Source organism: Notothenia coriiceps, unplaced genomic scaffold (genome assembly GCF_000735185.1).
Source record: "Notothenia coriiceps isolate Sejong01 unplaced genomic scaffold, NC01 NC01_scaffold00029547, whole genome shotgun sequence".
Taxonomy (NCBI): Eukaryota; Metazoa; Chordata; class Actinopteri; order Perciformes; family Nototheniidae; genus Notothenia; species Notothenia coriiceps.
Window position 1 is genome coordinate 48,158 of NW_011362248.1, and position 18,987 is coordinate 67,144.

Sequence of the window (18,987 nt, forward strand, 5' to 3'; positions counted from 1 at the left end):
CAACCCTGCATTCTTGGAACGCAATGCCCTAGTAGGACAGTAGGGTATAATGAGTTCTTTAAGGTAAGATGGCGCCTGCCCATTAAGGGCTTTGTAGGCGAGAAGAAGAATTTTAAATTCTATCCTGTGATGACATCGTGAAATAGATTTTGCGTCATGTTATACTCAACGTTCCATATGTTTTTTGTTAATTAATATTTCTTTAAAACTCCTTTCCAATAAAAAATCATAATATTTTGTAACAAAAATAAAAGAATGATGAAGTATAATGATTTAGAAATAACATACCAGTCTGCAACAAGACCCTGAAATCAACTGGTATCTAGAGTGGAGTGTGTTCATTGAATAATAATTCCTATGTTTTAACTCTCAACGCTAATTGCATCCTCATATCTTAAATTGTAATACTGCTTAGGCCCCCATATATCCCACTTAACTTAACAAGATTTGCCTTATCCCAAATACTTTTTTGAGAGTGTTAAATTCCGCTCAAAGATGCAACTCTTCTGCTCCTCTACTAAGAAATATGATGGTGATAATATACCATGCTGTATTTAGTTATACATACACACTACTCATGACACACACTACTCATGACTTGCCTTGTGCTTTCCTGAGATTGTTATGTCTTCCTTAGAATGAAGTCATTTTTCACAAGACACTGAGAACTTGTTATCTACCCCATTGTCGGGCTTTACCTTAATCAATATTAATTTGAATTCAAAGACCTTTCTCTTCTCTGAACAACCTATTTTCATTACTTTCATCATCTGCATTATGTTTAAACAAAATCTGAAAATGTATATCATATATGCATCTTAACTATTACAAATAAACTGCCTTTTGTCAAGTACGTATGTTTTATTTAAAAAATGAATTATTGAACAAAAGAACACTGTCTTCATTTTTATATTACAAATTATTTAGCAAACATACATTTTTATCGAAATTGTACTCACTGCAAAGTCTTGGAACTTTGATAAAGTATGGCAATCTTTGTCTTGATCCTTTTATCCCAAAATGTATAACTATTGATATTTAATAGGGGAGTACTTTAATAACCAGTCTCTAATTCTAACCTGTTCTGCTCAGTGTTCACATTATTTCTTAAATTCGTATATCTTATAGTGCAAATCATGCATTAATGAAGTGATACATTAATAACGGTTATAATGAGTATTTTCATATTATTTGTGGCAGTTCTAGTCAATCCTAGGAGTAGCATTAGCAGTAATTGAATATGTTCATACAACCTTCTTGAGCTTGGCACTAATTGAAAAGTCCCCACTGAGCATTGATTAAGTGTTGAGGTGTCGCTGGTCCTTTAAGAGATGTTTTGACTCCGCACGTGCTTGCCTTATAAGGGAGCCGCATCAAACGGTGACCGTTAGTTACCTCTGCTCTGCATCAAGCAGCGATATAAAACCCTGCCGGAGGAGAGGAGAACAGCTTCTCCAGACACTGAGACACGGAGGACCATCACAGAGAGCAGCTGATTCACCATTTATAAGTTGTTCTCTAAGAAGGATTGCAATATATGAAAGGAGAAAGAGTGGATATTCACGTCGCTCGGGATTAAGGACGGTGAGTTCTGTTTAATTGTTGTTTTTTTGTTGGGGGGCTGTAAGTTTTTTTGGGGGGGGCTTTATGAGTTTCTTTGTTGGACCAACAAAGAGATATGTTCATGCCACGGTGTACCAGTTAACATTTATTTTCTCCTTAAACTATTATTCCTTCATATGTTGTCAGCTACTACTTTTGGCTTTGTATAATCAAGCGACGATAACAAAACAAAGATTGGATTGGCTTTTGAATGCCAAATGATGTTGTTTTTTTATTTTCTTCGTTTCAACGTCGCAAAGATAGTCAATACCTGCTATGAGATGAATGGACTTCAAATGTACATGGCAATACCGCCGTTTGAGTGAAATGACAAGCATTTTCTTTGCTGTTTCTCGCTCTCTGATCATGTTTTTGTCTCAGTATCCTCCTCTGAGTAGGACCAATGTCAAGATAGCTATTGATAAAATCAGTACTTCCGGTAAGGCATTAAAGAAATAAAAGCCTCCTTGTGGAAACGAATTTATTTATTACAAAAGCTGAATCTATAAGAGAAACTAAAGGGACCTTTTCAGATTTTTTATTGACTGCACCTTTAATTGTAACGTTACATAAGTGTATATTACCGTTTAGTGCGAAGTATATTCAAGTTACATTTGTTGCAGCTTTACTCTGAAAGCACATTCAACGCACTTCCTCTCTAATTGTGGCTAAATTGACGTTAATTTGGGTCAGTATCGCGAAGCTGAATGACCGACAGTAACCTTAATCCACTACTAGAACAATGAAACAAAAGTATCACAAATAGCATAATAAGTCAGTCACTCGATTAATTTTGGCATTGTTATCATCCTTTTTGACATTTGGTCACAGTGAAAAATATGTCACTGTATAACAATTAACAGTAGCCCGATTTTCTTTCTTTCACGTTACAATGTTTTTTTCTTCATAATGTGTGCCAGCTAAATTATGTCTTGTTTTTAGTGATTTTATCAAAGTGCATGTCTGCAGTGTTGGTGCAATGTCGACGACATACATTTGCTATGTTTTCGTTAGTGGTTTAAAGAAGAAAACATGTGTTTTGGTTTTTATGCATAGAATTGACGATCTATTATCATCTTTTTGGGCAAAATTGCTTTGATTTGAACAGTTTTTCATTTTTTAAATACATGTCAAGTTTTTTCGGGAAAGATTGAAGACAATGAGGGTTGAGAAAAACATCCTGTATCAATGAGGTATGACACGTGAGCGAGAGTTGATGTAAACAAGTATTATAAAGAAGGAAGGTTTCAGTGTGTGCCACTAGAGGCGCCATGGCTCTGCACCATTTGTTCTGCTCAACACTCAGCTCCACATCTCTTCTTATTTCGGCATGCGATGTGTTTTCACCACCATGTTTACCAAAAGCAGACGATTCTTGAAAGGTTAACTCTGAAGATTCTCAGATAGTTTGACTGTGGAAAACATCAGTAACATCAAGCTGATCCGAGTTCTATAAATATCAGGTTTCATAATGGGTATCATCAACATGTAAACAGGATGTTATGTAAAAATATCGATCCCCAAATGGAGGTGGGAGAGTTTTAGTGACACCCTTTATTTCAGTGGTCAGAAATGATAGCCATGAATGTATATTATGTATTCATTCATTCAAACCTCTATATAAGATTCAATACATTAATTGAGGGAGACTCTTAATTTGCAATGAGGATCAAATACATCAAACTCATATGAAACCTCTTGTTAAAACCAAAGATAAAAGGAGAGAAGAAAATAACATTAAATGTCTATCAAATGTGGGGAAAGTGTAGTTGTCCTCCTACACATTGCAGACCACTAATGTGTTCCCCTCACTCATTTTGTTTGAGATGTGCATTTGTGTATTGCAATATCCATATTTGCCACGAAAATCTTAACATGTCATTTCAAACCTGTACTGATGTGTTGAGCTTTACCCCAACTACAATATAGGCATTCAAGTTGTTTCTGGTTCAAGTTTTACTGTATATTTTGCCCTTGTTTAATCACTTTCTTTGCAATCATGTGTTAAATAAAAGGGGCAGTTGTGTATTTTGTATTCATTATCTGTTGATTGGGTGTGTAAAATATCATAAAATAGCAAAAAATGTCCAATCCAGTTTCTCAAAGTCTAAGTTGATATTTTGTCAGTCCTAAAGCCAAATACATGCTGTTTATATATGATAGAAAAAGCAGAAAATCCCCATATTTTAAAGGCTGAAAAACAGAATATTTGCATAAAATACTACCATAACGATGATTTGATTATCAAGATAGTCTATTGGTTGTCTAATTGTTACAGCAAGAGCATGAATTCCTCATATCTTTTTGTTTAAGTAAGTCTTCGGCAGGAATCTTTCCGATAAAGCTGTGTGTGCCTTCACTGCTGCCATTTAATCAGGTGACTCATAGAGAAAACAGATGTACCAGTTCAGCAGATACTGAACGTAGGCCGCTGCGTTGTTTGGACATCCCAAAGGTCCTGTTGATTTTTCTTGCGAAATTTCATACAATCCGGTGGATTTACTTAATTCAGCCATTTCCATGTATCCTGCGAACATTTGTGCAATAGTGCCAACGTACTGGAATATAAACAGATGTTTTTGTCACCTGCATTTATCATCTCTCATGTTGTCTTTTTGCCATCTGTACTGGCAATTAGTTAGGTCATTCTGCAAGTGATGGTACACATTAGTTTCACCCTGTAAGTAGGCCGAGGCTGCTAGGGAAGTGGTTAGACTATGTTGTTATTATGATTGCGTTAGAGAAAATGTGGTGTAAAACCATAGAAGTCTAAATGAATGGTTTAATCAGGGCAGGACTTTTTCTCAACCCACAAGCAAATGATTGATGTGTCCTTGATGTTGATTTGCTGTTGTTCGACTTGACAACCAATCAGCTTTATTCTGCATTCAATAAGATAAACAGGATTGCTCTAATCCTTTTCGAACTTGAGTTTTACCAACAACCTAAAGAAATGGCCACAAAAATGAGGCAACAGTTTTAGGTTAAGTCGCACTTGTTTTGATTTTATATAGACTTTAGACAGGGATGTACTCATCGTCTTGATCAGCTTTTTGTAAACTTTTTTGGGTGCTGCAATACATTTCACATCTAAAAATATAGTGTTCATCATAACACAATGGTCAACTCTACCTTACACAAACCTTTGTTTTTAAGTCCTGAGCCTCATGTTATGTAAAGCATTGTTAAGACACGTAAAAAAGCATGATGACATTAATAAATAAGCTAAGTATCTCAGTCTTGAGTGGCTGATCTGTTCTGATCCCAACATACAGGATCGAAAAGCAGCATTAAAAAAATAGTTTGATAACTCCTCATTATTTTCAGTATTCAGGTCTTCTTTCTGGAGTCAATAATAAGTCCGGGCACCAATCCAAGGACTTTTGAATCTGCAAATAGAATAAACAAATAGGCATGTAAACTGTTTTGCCCCAGAGAGGTTTTTTTATATGAGATAAACAATGTGCCATTTAGTACATCTGACAAAGCCCAGTTCCTTGCAAAACAGTGAAAAAGTGTATCAGCTTTTTCCCTTAGTTGAGTTGACCAACTGCTTTGGTTTTATCAGTGGGTCGTTTAACAGAGGGGGGTTGGTGATGCTGTCTTGTAACATTTACATATAATGCAGCTTATCATGTGATTCGGAGGTGTTAACGGGGTAAAAACGGTGATGATTAAAAAAATGTCCGACAACTTTGACCACTTAAAAACTTCCCACTACACACTCATCCTGTCAGTTGGAGGCTGACCTTTGGACGGATGAGTCTACATGTAGTGAAGCTGCAGTAGTTCCTCAGTCATCAGGCGACTTGGTTTGCTCAGTGCTGCTGTACTTTTGGCTGGTCTGCGTGTCAGAACTGTTTAGCTCTATAGGTAAATCCATTAGAAAGGCTCTTGTCTTTGAGTAAGGCTTTTTTGTTTCTGATGGCAGCTGTAGTTTAGTTTTAACATTATTAAGCAACCAGGTAATATCTGTTGTGTTCCTGATATGGTATTTATTTTTGATAGAAGATCTATTTCTGACTGAATTTATTTTCTTATCGTGGCACGATTTACAGGTCGGCACAGCTATGTTTGGTATAAGCATGCGCTAGGTTACGGATTGCTGATGTCAGGACTTTCTGTTCTGTATTCATATTGGTTTCATGCGTCAATGTGGGATGTATGCATTTTTTTTGTTTGTTAACCATGTCTTTTTCCGCAGGAACAAAGCAGCTGTTGAGGTTTTAGTTAGTGTCCTTTTAACAGAAAGCAAAGTGTCTGTTGTTTGTCTGGTCAACGTTTGCATTGTCTGACCCTCTTTCTTTGTCTTTTTGGGTCCCAGTGAGGAGCTGGAGCGTGCTCAGTGAGGTTGGGAAGACGTCATCATGACTGTCTCCACTCAACTGGGTTTACTGCTTTGGAAAAACTTCACCTACAGACGGAGACAGACTGTAAGTAGAACTGCTTTAAATTACTGACATATTTGTATTAATTGAAAAATATAGATATTTTCCATTCCATATGATTATTTCCCAAACCAGAGGTGTTCACTAATCCTTGCTGTTATTTTGTGAATTTTATTTTATTTATGATAAACACATAAAGCTTTTTATGTATATTTTTTTGTGTTATACTGGTCTCAGTATCACATACAGTATCATGCTGCCAGGCAGACTCATTAGCTTGCCTTGCATTGTGTCTTCTTTGAAGTTAGCTCTATTTATAATACAATCAGGCACAGTTTTAGGTCAGTCCCTTAAAAAAGACTAAAAAGCAAAATGGAGGGATATCAGTTCTTTTGAGAAATGTCCCCTGAGTGCTTTGTCCCACTCACATTTTCAATGCACTTGACTGGTAGATGATTTTCCCAGTACCACATGACTAGTCATAAGGGCAGTACAAATACTTTCTAGATGTCTTCCCTCATAACTACGCAGTCCAAATGATGTAATTATCCTCTCAATCAATCAATCAATCAATAAATCAATCAATCAATCAATCAATCAATGTATCTATCTATCTATCTATCTATCTATCTATCTATCTATCTATCTATCAATCAATGTTTATTTATATAGCCCAATATCACAAATGTAACATTTGTCTCAGTGGACTTCACAGCCACTCGTTCTGAAAGCATCACAGTTTACAGATCACTGTGAGTCATTAATGATGTAATGATGACATATGCAGTATGTCCAGTTACCATCATGTTCTGGTTGGTGCCCACATACTCAAAGTTATGTAAATCAAATTCACTTCCAAGCAGTAGCACAGTGGATCTTTATACATGAGGAGGCTCATCTGCATACAATTGAGCCAGCTGACCATGGCGGCTGGACATAAGTCCACTTATTTCCAACAAAAGGATACAGTGTGTACTCTAAGTCAGAGTCTTTATTCTTTATCCCTGTGCTGCTTGTCTGACATGCTGTTTCAAGCTGAGACACTGGCAGCTGAAGTAGAGGGGCCATATGGAGCAGATGGACATAGTTCCTTAAACCCTGCAGACCTCCCTCTGTCTCGCTCTGTCACCCCTTATTAACCCATATACCACCCCAGACTCATTGTGGGATGGATTACTGTGTACAAAGGACAACAGCCACCTTTAAATACAGATATTTTAGAGGGCACAGAGATACACTCACAAACTGATCATGTTCTAAAGAAGCAGAAATGACCTTAGTTGAACTGAAACACCCCAAAAGTGATGAAAACTTGTCAGTAGATGATAGTATACTAAAATATGATTAACTCATTTGTTTTGGCAAGTTTTTGTTTCCCAAAATGCTTAAAATGTGATTAACACATATCATCATCCTTTTGTCTTCTTTTCTTAGGTCCAGCTGCTGATTGAGATCATCTGGCCTCTGTTTATCTTCCTCATCCTGATCTCTGTCCGAATTCATTATCCACCCTACGAGCAGCATGAATGTAAGCACACATTAAGACAGGGAGAGATATACACATTCATTTTTTATTTCACTCACATATATAACAAAATTAAGCTTCATTGCTTTTTTTGCAGTATTAAAATATATAGTTGAATTAAGATGAATGAAACCTCAGGTACATTCAGATTTCCCATGTTGATTGGTTATTTTTCAAATTACTTCAAAAACAATGGTGTAGGTTTTTGTAAGACATTGTCTTTATTCATCCAATATTTGTATCTTAGTGATCAACATATTACTCAATCAAGGTTTCCGCGTAATTGTCATAGTAGGATTGTTCGGAATTGTTTGCACTGTGTGGACCTTTATGACCTTAAGCTCCTGGAAAAGTTGGTTTCACAACGTTGACCATGTTTGACTCCAAAACATTATCATGGTCTAGACTCTAGAGCACAAACAAAAAAGGGCCTTTTAGCATTTCCAAGTCGCTTTATTCACTTGGGGAAGGAAAACATACAAACTACCGAGATGGCTTTGACACCTTCATTCTGTACATCTTAGAACATGTTATGCAGTTTCAAGCTTGTAACACAATTATAGATTACTGTTTTAGGATTAATGAAGTGTAGCTCCTTAATCGATAGTGTTTACATGTGCCCGTTTTAGTATCCACTAAACAAGTTCCCTTATTTGGAACAAAATCATCGATATCTAATGACAGCGTATTACAAGTGTGTCCAATCCCATTAACCCAGTGAACTAAAGCCTCCTGACCCCCTTTCATCCTCTACTTATCTTTTCGACATAATAGCTAGTTAACCTCAGTAATGCAGCAGTAGCAGTTAAGTTAGCTGATAAGTGTACAAACAATTGTAAAGGTAATGTAAGTGCTGTAAAAGCAGTGGCAATGAGTGACACTTTATAGTTAGCCTAAGTTCAATGAGTTGGACATTTAGTAGTACAGGTAGTTTTATATGTTGGAGAGTAGTGGAAACATATAAGTGAATGGGACACTTGATTGGCAAGGATGAAAAATATCCTACTGGTTATCAGTTTTCTCCAGTGATCCACATTTCAAAAACACATCATATAAATTGAATTATTTTCCTTTCCTTTCCAGGCCATTTCCCTAACAAGGCCATGCCTTCGGCGGGTACGTTGCCGTGGGTACAAGGCATCATCTGTAACGCCAACAACCCCTGCTTCCGTAATCCCACCCCAGGCGAGAGTCCCGGGGTGGTGGGAAACTTCAATGATTCTATGTGAGTACCGTGGCCCTGTGGCTGATTTATAGCTCAGGCAGTGCAATACTTTGAATAATCCAAAATATTCACGCAGTGCATTTTTGTATCATTTTGTATCTATATTATTCTATCTTTTAATAATATGACATATGAAAATATAACATTTAACATATGAATGTATAATGTGCCTTTAAAATAAATACTCAGGCTTTGAATTCTCGAGATGAAGATGTGTCTGATTTTGTCTCGTTCTGTAACATCCCCAGAATCTCCCGCTTGTTCACTGATGCCCAGAAAATCCTACTCTACAGTCAGAAGGATAAAAGCTACGATGGCTACACAGGACTACTAAGGGCTCTCAGAAAGATGCAGGAGAACACTGCTCGTAAGTACATACCTTTTGTTTTATTTATTTGTCACAGTTATTGAATGACGACCTCATTGATTACCAAGTCACCCACCCATTCACAATCAGTCATTTCTGCTGCCTGTATCATCATTCAAATGAGAGCTCCTACATGACCTCACATCCAGTCATGATCGGAGTCAGTGACTCACACCTATAGTTCCTTCACACATTGATGATGTTAAAACTAAATGAAGTTACTGCTCAAGTTCCCCTCACAGTGCAACAGCTGATTGAAGTCCTCTAAGGAACATCCTTATCACTGCCTGCCAGACGCTGAGGCCCCTCTCCTTAAAGCCAGTGGGTGTAACTTCTCTTTTAATGAGTGAGCAGAGTGGTGGCACTAGACAGGAAATTGCACCACCCTGACAATCGTTATAAAATCACTGCCCAGATCTGGTAGAACATGTCAAGTTGTTCTGACTGGAATGTCTCTGCTTCCTGTCATGACATTTAGCTATCTCTGCTCTCAGTTTAAACCTGAAAATGTAATCGTAATCTTACATTTTAATGCTAAGGTTCGCAAGTTTGTTTTACCATGACCATGGCAGCTCTGAGATTAAAAAAGGATATCTTTCTAAAATAACATCTTGTTTATGACTTCACTGTGCTGAGTCGAAGTAACCTGCAAATGGCAAAGTGTTTTAAATCCTCACTTGAATAAAAGTCATACAATGCACTTTATCTTTGCTCCGTGTAAAAAAACGTTTTAATTCAGTACCCATTACTCTGACATGGGAGGCATGATAAAAGCAATCTAGCTTGTTTTAACATTCAACCTTGTGTGCAAAGACAAGCAGGAAAAAAAGGAAATGGAAAACATTAACATTCTTAAGCCCCACGGACCCGGTTCCGGGGCCGAAATCGCGTCATTTGCAGGAAACAACGTCTAAGGAACCTTAATATTTAATAAACTATGAATATTTTATACCATATAACGGGGAAAAACTCACTTAACTGATCTTTTTCATTTATTTTTTCAAAAAAAACACACAATTCTAACAGTGAGCCTCTGAATTAGCCCAGAGCGAAAAATGCTAACCTATTACTGCACCGAAAATCACTCCTAGCTCCCTTATTACTTATCCTAGCTGCACATCCAACACATTGTTTATGATCGTAAAGACACAGAATCTAACGGTGCCCACCTCAACACTGATACAAACTCGCAACGTTATCAACAAAAACGTACATCAAAACATGTAGCGCTACGTAGCCTACAACGCTAAAATGGCTTACCTTGGTTTTGTCTGGTCAAAACTGGTCTTCAATGGCATTAAAACGATAACAACGATGATGTAGTTAATCCATAGGTTAGTATCCAATGTGGCTGTGTCCCCTTTGAAATGTTCTGATAATCTATAAGCAATAAAACTGCAATTCCGTTTTAAAATAGTAGAGCAGGCCATTCCTACGCTCTGTAGCGAGATTGAATGCGCGAAGACGCAACCTTTTTTTTTTAACATGAGTGTGTGCTGGAGGATTTCCCTTCGATTCTATTGGCTCTAACGGTCAGAAAGAGATGTCCCATGTCAAAATCGAAGAAGGGGGGCCAGAGATAAGGAAAATCCACACAAATGGCCCCAGAAGAGGTTTTTTTTGCTAAATCTGTCTAAAAAGGTAAAATATCACTTGTTTTGCATCAATCTTGATACAGGGTACTTATTATATATATATATTATTATATACAATCAAACCGCATGCTTGTGTGTCCGGGGCGGGAGATTGGTTGTTGGTCGAGTTTCAGCCCCCCTTCCGCTGGCAAGCTTCAACGCATGCCGCTGTGTGGACGGGCCGTAATTGGACGAGGTCCTTTTGTCTGTTCCAGTAGTGTAGCTTTGATACTGCGACATTTCTCTGAGACACAGTTAGATGCTATGAATAAAGGGGGTATTAGCCTGGTTTCACTCCGACCCTAATGTAAGGGTATATAGAGCAGAGTGTACCGTCCAAAATTATGCAACGAAACAGAACAATCGAGGTTGTTGTTGTTGTGGCTACAGTCTGATTTACAATAAGTTATATAAAGTCTCTAAAAAGCAGAGCATGGCCTGAAAAAAGGACAGGGATTACAGAACAAATGAGAAGAAATTCAGTTCTACAAAAAAAATGTATTGTAGAAAATCTCTACATTTGCATGTTAGGTTTATTGGATCTACAGATAGATTTTCATTGTTTCTAATAACTAAAGGTCATGCATTTTAACTGGATTTGTTTGGCTCTTTTTTATTTTAACAGCACATCTGTGCACTTCACCAAGATAGATTTTTAAATGCACTGCCTCATGCTCAATCGCATATGACACTGTGCATGTGCCTTTAATCCACGTGAGGGAATGCAACTGCAGAGGGATTTTAAGAGAAGGGATCAAAGAGTGTGGAGACCCAAGTGTCTGTTAATAATTGAGCAACCGGCGGGGGTCAGCAAATGAGATTTTCACTGATAGGGAAGGAGCGCTGTGAAGGGTCAGGGAGAGGGATGAGCTTTTTCCCGGAGGATAAATCACACAGCATACGCTCTGTCTGATGCATTCCTGCTTTAGGAGAGAAGACAGAATGACATGGCAGATCAATGAAAGAGAGAAAATCAACAGACGTTTGAACAGATATTCAACATGTTTGAGACGAGAAAGGTGTTCTTCATACCATGTAGATTGATCAGGCTTTTTTTCTCACCTGTGTACCATTCCTAGCAAAAGTGAAGCCTGAGTTGGATTCGCATACTAACCTTGCATTTGTAGGCTTTCATTTCCTTCATGTTTTATCTTGCTGACTCCATTTCATTTAAAGGCTCAATGTGTCTGAGCCTGATCTCTTCAAATGGACAGTGTTCCGCCTTGAATGATTGTAATCCTTGCCTTTAAATCAGCCCATGCATGTCTAGCTCAACCCTTACTTTAAGCTTTCCCTTTGTTTATCCAATCGTGTTAAAACCATATCCCACATTTAAAATATGTCCTTGAGCAGGTGAGAAATATAATCCCCTCACAGAAATGTCCTTTAGGACGTGTAAATCTCTGATAGGCTCTCACAAACAAAGTCAGACATGCTCAGATACTATCCAACATGTTATTTATTTTCCATCATCAAAATAGTAATTTACATTCCACCTATTACGCAGCTTTTTTGTGTATTAATTTCATAGCAGTCAGAATTTCATTCATCCATCCACCTTTTCTTGCTCAAATTAGAAAAATCCCCTGGCATTCAGGAATGCGCCTTAATGCTTGTTAGCAAAACTAAGTGCGCTTTGTTAATATTATTAAATATGAAATAAACGAGGGAGCGGCAGGAGCAAGCACAGACTTGCGTTGGTGGTAATTGTATGCACACCCTTCTACAGCAGGTCCTAACGTAGGAAAAACAAACACAAATAATGATTGTTACTTTTTACGTTGTCACACTTCCAAAGACGTCTTTGCCCCTGATGGGGGGGGGGGGGGGGGTAAACCAAAGCAAAGACATTTGACACTCACAGATAAGATAAAACACATAGATTGAATACAGACACACAAGGTCCTTTGATGACTTAATAGGCTTTCTATCAAGTCTGGTCTGTCCTCAAGGACCTTTGAATGAAATGCACCATGGGAGATATGACTTCCAACTGGGACACAGATTAGATCTTATTAGCACTCCCGTGTTGTTCACCCCTGAGAGTTGAGGTCACTCACATGCAATTAGATGCACAGGTACACAATAACACACACACACTAAAAAAGCAGAGAGCAGGGATGGTAGGGATGTTTGATTAACACACACTCACTTTAAATCACATAAGACACTCTCTGGTGCACATATATGGAGGCAGAAAAAGAGCGTGACCTCCAAAAAGTGCACTCTGTACACACAGGAACAGACTGTTCTCTCTCACTTCCTCCCGGGGGAAGTTCAGGCAAAGCAATGTGTGTGTGTGTGTGTGTGTGTGTGTGTGTGTGTGTGTGTGTGTGTGTGTGTGTGTGTGTGTGTAAAAAATTATCGCTTTAAAAAAAAGAGTAAGACATAAAATCACATTGTCCTGTTGTATTGGTATTTTGACAAGCAATTTAAATTGTTTCGTTTATTAACGCTACAACATAGCGTTGCATGAGGCGGTTGTCGTTGTTGGGTGAAAAGCAAACAGCTGTTTGCTGCGAAGTAGAGCTCAGCATGCTCCTTCACTACAGACTTTCGCGGCACCTAACCATTCGCCAAAATGTTTTTAAAACCAGCTGTGTCCGGCCAAGCGCCTGGCAAAAAACAATCTTCAAATAAAAGAAAGTCAACGGAGGAGTTAAAGGAGAGTGACAGGGAGTATGAGAAGAAGAGGGAGAGAAAGTTTCAGCCACACTGGCTTGATCGATGGAGTTGGCTTCGATATGATGCCAATATATTCCATGTCTTTTGTCGGCTCTGTACATCAATGCCGACCTAGTGACAAGTAAGTGAAGAGTAGAAAATATAAAAGTTTATTTGCTATAGGGAAATGTCCCAGAAGTTTAGGATAATGAAGAATCTAATCTATTACATAGCCATTACATTTCTGACTCCTGATAATGACAGGATGGCAGAAAGCGCATTATAAAAATAATAATACTCATAGCAGAAATGTCACCCTCCTTTTTTCTTTTAACAATGACCACAATATAATAATTTTAATAAACCAAATATGAACAATTGAGGAAAATTAGGAAGAACTGATTATTCAAATGTTGTAGTTCAAGTAGTAATTTGAACAGACTAGTGGAGAGAAGTCATCATAAATGATTTGCCAAAATGTATCAAACCCCAATAGGATAATATCATTCTTAGTTTTATGCATTAAGCCATGCCTAGTTTATCAGTTACACAACACTTTAGAGACAGCGCTGGTAATAACCAAAATAAGAGCCGGGGGCTGCAGGACTTTTTCCTGTTTTCCTTGCATGATCTCTTTTAAATGCTGTCACCTAACATCAACAACAACAATGACAACAATGACAACTAGTGAGTGTTTGCAGAGGAATTGGTAAAGACTCAAACAAAGTGGGTGAAAGGTGACCACAGAGACTTTGAGGAAGAGAGCTAGAGAGGAACAGGAAAATTGGTAGGCAGAATGTGGACCAAAGTAGAGCGCCCTAAAGTAATAAAGGAATAAATTGTACGCCGCTGCATACAATTCATAGCTGAGTATAAAATGGAAGTGTGTGTTTGTGCCTGTGAGTGTGTTCTCAACCACACAGCTGACTCAGGCCAGTTTGAGAAATGGTTTGACTTCTTTGGAATGCAGCAAAAGTACAAAACGCTCTCAAAGTCCAGAGAGGACAGTGTGTTTCTTTGCTTGTGAAATGAACACCATTCATATGTATAATTAGATTTGGAGTCATTTTGAGTTCTATTCATTGGTGTGTTTTTGTATGTTCTCAGTTTGTATGGCATGGACCTCTTGCACTGGGGTTTCCACTGTTTAAACAATGTCTGAAATATAAACAATTTAAGAAGCATAATAAACAGTATTTTCTTTTTTTGGTTTATTCCATCTTAACAATAGTACGTCTCTCATGACCAAACGTCTATAGGCTGAGCCTTAGCTTATAACATCGACCCTTATATTATTATTTATACACATTTGATTTAATGTTATTGTACATCTCTCTGCCAACACTGCTGTGAATCCTGGTTTTAATAGCAACCAAATTAACCCTATTTTTGTGTTTCTTTTCTAGGTTTCAAGCTGAAGGACTTTTTGCAAGACAATGAGACCCTTTCCCACTTCCTTCACAACAACGCCTCCCTTCCTCGTTACGCGCTGAAGCAGATAGTGGAGGCTGACGTCAACCTGGAGAAGGTAGAATATATACCATTGAAAAGTTGAATAATAAAACCTCCTTCAGTAAATTATGATTTTTCCATTTCACTAATGATTCCCATATTGCCCATAGCGGTCAAAAGTGCAGTATGTTTTGTGTGCAGCTATTTTGTTTAGTTCTTTTCACATAAGCTGATCATACTGTCCTGGACGTAGTACATGCATACATCCAATAACCTTGGCTTGACAACAGGATACTGTACTACTGCACAGCTAAGCCCTTAATGCCCTCCAGAATAATCACTGTGGGAGAGGGGTAGTTTGTAGTTGGTAACCAAAAGCCCCCATATTTTTCTGTCTTTTCCTAACATTTATTCTCCCACAAAAAAGGAAATCATATTCTCTTTCTGATTTTCCTTTTGAAGACTGAACATTTATTATTTTTTCTAGTGTATCCCCCACAAAGCTCTCCCATTGAAATCGATGAAACGTACATTGACAGATTCTTCTTCCTATAGAGCAGGGGTTCCCAAACTTTTCAGCACGCGACCCCCAAAATAACAGTGCCAGAGACTGGCGACCCCCTGTTGTCGACGGGGGGNNGGGGGGGGGTGCTAGTGAATTAATTTCAGTTTTCCGCAAAAACACTGCGCTGGTGGATTGTCAAAGGGGGAGCCTCGTTGCGGGGAAATTAATAATAATTTTTTTTTTTTTTATTATAAAAACAATGAATCAACTTTTCTTTTTTTTTGTTTTCCTTTTTTTTGTAATCATCTCGCGACCCCCACTTTGTGAACCCCTGCAATAGAGCCCCCATAACAACAGCTCCCAGCCCACCACATCATCCCTGCTTTGCAATTGGATGGCTCATGTCACATGACCACTGCTCTCCCAGCTTCCCTTCCCCCTAGTTCTGCTCACGTACAGACACAGGCTAAAAAAAAAAAACTCTTCTACTTTTTTTCCCGGGCAACTATTGATCAAAGGAGATGACTCTCCATTAGTCTATACGGTCATTAGGAACATTATTTAAGGAGAGGAGGGGAAATTGAGGAAAGCTAGTTAATGCTATGCTTTTAGTTATATCCAATGAAGGTCATTTTGTCAATTGTCAAAACATCAATTAAGTGCACGAGACTAACACACAAAGATGGAAATCCCCCAAGGGAAATGTTTTGAGTTCTTTTCAGACAATAAGTGTGAGATTCCCACTCGTCCAAACTTGCTGCTCTAAGCCCTTGTGTTTTTTCCAATGAAAATATGACCAGCTGTAGTGTGTGTACAGTTGGCACAAAGCAGACTATTCAAGGACATCTTGACATATCATAGTCACTCTCACAAAGACATAGCGTCCGAACATCTTGAGTCTTCTTCAGAGAAAACAGAGCCTCTGTCCTTAAATGCTCCAATGTCAAAGGAAATAATGTTATGTTACTACACCTGCATAGGTGAAGCTGTACTGCCTCTTCCAAATAATGGGTTGAATCATATTAACAAGATAAAGGATAAGCATTTTCTTAAATTACACAGACGGTATCATCACCAGATACATAGCTGGTGGTACAGTTTTATCTGGATAACTTTTATCACCATAAAGTCCTTGGCAGGCCCCAACATTTTGTTCCCTCATCGTTGCTTGGCGATAGTTTTCTGTGAGCTTCATTGTTTTGTTCTTAATGTCAGGTTTTAGGAATCCAACTAGTCCGATACATAACGATCTTTAAAAAGCCAGGGCAAACCACAAAGGGTTCTCTTTGTTTTATCACAAACAGTGATACTCCACATATGGAGATCAGTCTGTTGCTCCACTATGTTGTTACATTAACATTTGTGCCAAAACTAAACACTGAATATATTTGATGGATTTTATATTTTGATACATTTCTCTCTACCTCTACTCTCTCATTGTATCTAGAACACATGTGATCATAATATTGTACTCTTTCTGAACCACTCTGCCTATTTTTCCCATCCAGGTGCTGACTAAAGGTTTTGGCTTCCATCTCAGAGACCTCTGTAACACAACGTCCCTGGAGGAATTTGTCCACATTGCTGATCACAACGTGTCCCGTCAGATTCAAGAAAGTATCTGCAATTCCACCAGCGATTGGCTTGACCAGGCCCAGAGCCACTTCCTGTCCAACTTGGACTTCTTCAAACCCATTCGGGTGAGTTTGTCCTTTGAGTCACACAGCGGAAATGCGTGGTTTAACAGTTTGGATAAAGCTTTGTGCTTAGCTTGTTTCCTTTACTAGTTTTTCCCTCCAACTCTCCTCCGCCTGTTTCTTAACAAACAGCCGGCCCCTTTCCCGTAAAAACCCGTGACCTAAATGTGAGTCACGATGGTGAGGGGGGGCAAGAGTTGGAGGAAACATTGTGTTCTACTGTACTTATCTGTAGGGGGAGAAACAAACAAAGGAAGAGAGACAGGGTATCATTATCAAGTCAGCCATTCTCAGTCACCTAGAGGCTTTCGCTGATTGCTGAGCTGTTGAAGTGATTAAAGAGTTGCTCTCTTCTCTCCATAATATATGAGGATGAAATCGTCAACTGGCAAACCTTGGACCTTTCACCCAAAAACACAATCCCCCCCCCTTTTCGAGAACTCAATGTCCAAAATGTTGATGCAATAATGGAAATGACTTTTCACACGTGATAACATTGTGCAAAAAGTGGGAACAAGAACTTCTTGCATTACCCAACATTTGCCCATAGTTGCTCTGCGTGTGGGTGTATGTTTGTGAGAAAAAGAGGGGGAGAAAGAGAGAGAGAGAGAGAGAGAGAGAGAGAGAGAGAGAGAGAGAGAGAGAGAGAGAGAGAGAGAGAGGAGAGAGAGAGGAGAGAGAGAGAGAGAGAGAGAGAGAGNACTGTTCTCAGGTCAAATATTTAAATGGGATTAAAAATGCGATTAATTAATTACAAAGCCTCTAATTAATTAGATTCATTTTTTTCTATATATATAGATATATATATAGATATAATAAGTAGTCAGTGCGATTTTATTTTGTTAATTCTCAGCGTGCTTCTCCCATGAATCATTTTGACCAATATCTACAGCCCCAAAGAGCCAAGTTGATGAAGAGGAGACGCACCTCCCTCCAGAAGACGAAGAGTGTCCCACAGACGATGATGAACGCCGACAGCAGCACTTTGCTGAGCAGGGAGCGAGTCAGGATGCTGTCCCGAACATTACGGGGGGGCTGCCGGATCACATCCTGATCCACGGGCTCCACACCCAGACTGAGAACACACACACAGAGAGAGAGAGAGAGAGAGAGAGAGAGAGAGAGAGAGAGAGAGAGATAGTATAGTATAGTATAGAAGAAAGCTTTATCTCTTCAGACTGCTGTCCTTTCTTCATCAGCACCTGTGCTTTGAGTGTCAGGCTTCTCAGCAGCTGACAGCTTAGTGTGATAGTCGACACACACACACACACACACAGAGAGAGAGAGAGAGAGAGAGAGAGAGAGAGAGAGAGAGACTTTATGCAAATTGGGCGATGACATCATTTACACAGCCCGATATCACAATCGTTTCTCAGGGGGATTAAAAGATCCACACACACACACTTTTATTTTGGAAACAATGACTACATTTCCCATGATGCCCTATACCTCTGAGCGGGGGGGCCGTCCATGATGATGTTGATCCACAGAATCTGCATCGCGTTCAGCGGGTTGGGAAAGTTCATCAGCGTCGCCAAGGAGATGAGCGTCAGAGCAGCAATACTCCTGCAGAGGTGCAACAAAATCACTTTAGTTAAAGGTCCCCTATTCTTCATCAATACATCACAGGGACACATCCAGAGCCTGTCTCTGATTGGCTGAAACACCACAGATCATTGCAGCATTACCCATAATCCCCTCTGTGGAGGGGACACATGTTGATGTAGAAGAGACATGGAGAAGAGGGGACACATGTTGATGTAGAAGAGACATGAAGAAGAAGGGACACATGTTGATGTAGAAGAGACATGAAGAAGAGGGGACACACGTTGATGTAGAAGAGAGGACACATGGTGATGTAGAAGAGACATGAAGAAGAGGGGACACATGTTGATGTAGAAGAGACATGAAGAAGAGGGGACACATGT

At 38.9% G+C, this 18,987-nt stretch overlaps 2 protein-coding genes across 2 annotated transcripts; one reads left to right on the forward strand and one right to left on the reverse strand.

Moving 5' to 3' along the window:
• The first annotated feature begins 1,405 nt into the window (after positions 1-1,405).
• On the forward strand, positions 1,406-17,149 carry LOC104958949 (ATP-binding cassette sub-family A member 1-like). The gene is made up of 7 exons (XM_010786785.1): positions 1,406-1,584; positions 5,927-6,035; positions 7,425-7,518; positions 8,599-8,740; positions 8,989-9,107; positions 14,812-14,933; positions 16,871-17,149. Exons 2-7 carry the CDS (start codon positions 5,970-5,972, stop codon positions 17,147-17,149), a joined length of 822 nt encoding a protein of 273 aa, XP_010785087.1. The 5' UTR covers positions 1,406-1,584; positions 5,927-5,969.
• A 780-nt stretch (positions 17,150-17,929) lies between these two features.
• Positions 17,930-18,633, reverse strand: LOC104958950 (calcium-transporting ATPase type 2C member 1-like). Its single transcript, XM_010786786.1, has 2 exons — positions 18,509-18,633; positions 17,930-18,134 (listed from the first exon to the last, which is right to left on the reverse strand). Exons 1-2 carry the CDS (start codon positions 18,583-18,585, stop codon positions 17,930-17,932), a joined length of 282 nt encoding a protein of 93 aa, XP_010785088.1. The 5' UTR covers positions 18,586-18,633.
• Between the last annotated feature and the right edge of the window lie 354 nt (positions 18,634-18,987).

Excerpts from the sequence above, each read along its gene's own strand:
- LOC104958949 (XM_010786785.1), top strand. The coding sequence starts at position 5,970 with ATGACTGTCTCCACTCAACTGGGTTTACTGCTTTGGAAAAACTTCACC. Across the intron at positions 7,519-8,598 it reads ACCCTACGAGCAGCATGAAT|GCCATTTCCCTAACAAGGCC; the intron begins GTAAGCACACAT and ends TTTCCTTTCCAG. Across the intron at positions 9,108-14,811 it reads GATGCAGGAGAACACTGCTC|GTTTCAAGCTGAAGGACTTT; the intron begins GTAAGTACATAC and ends TTTCTTTTCTAG.
- LOC104958950 (XM_010786786.1), bottom strand. The coding sequence starts at position 18,585 with ATGAACTTTCCCAACCCGCTGAACGCGATGCAGATTCTGTGGATCAAC. Across the intron at positions 18,135-18,508 it reads GACGGCCCCCCCGCTCAGAG|TCTGGGTGTGGAGCCCGTGG; the intron begins GTATAGGGCATC and ends GTGTGTTCTCAG.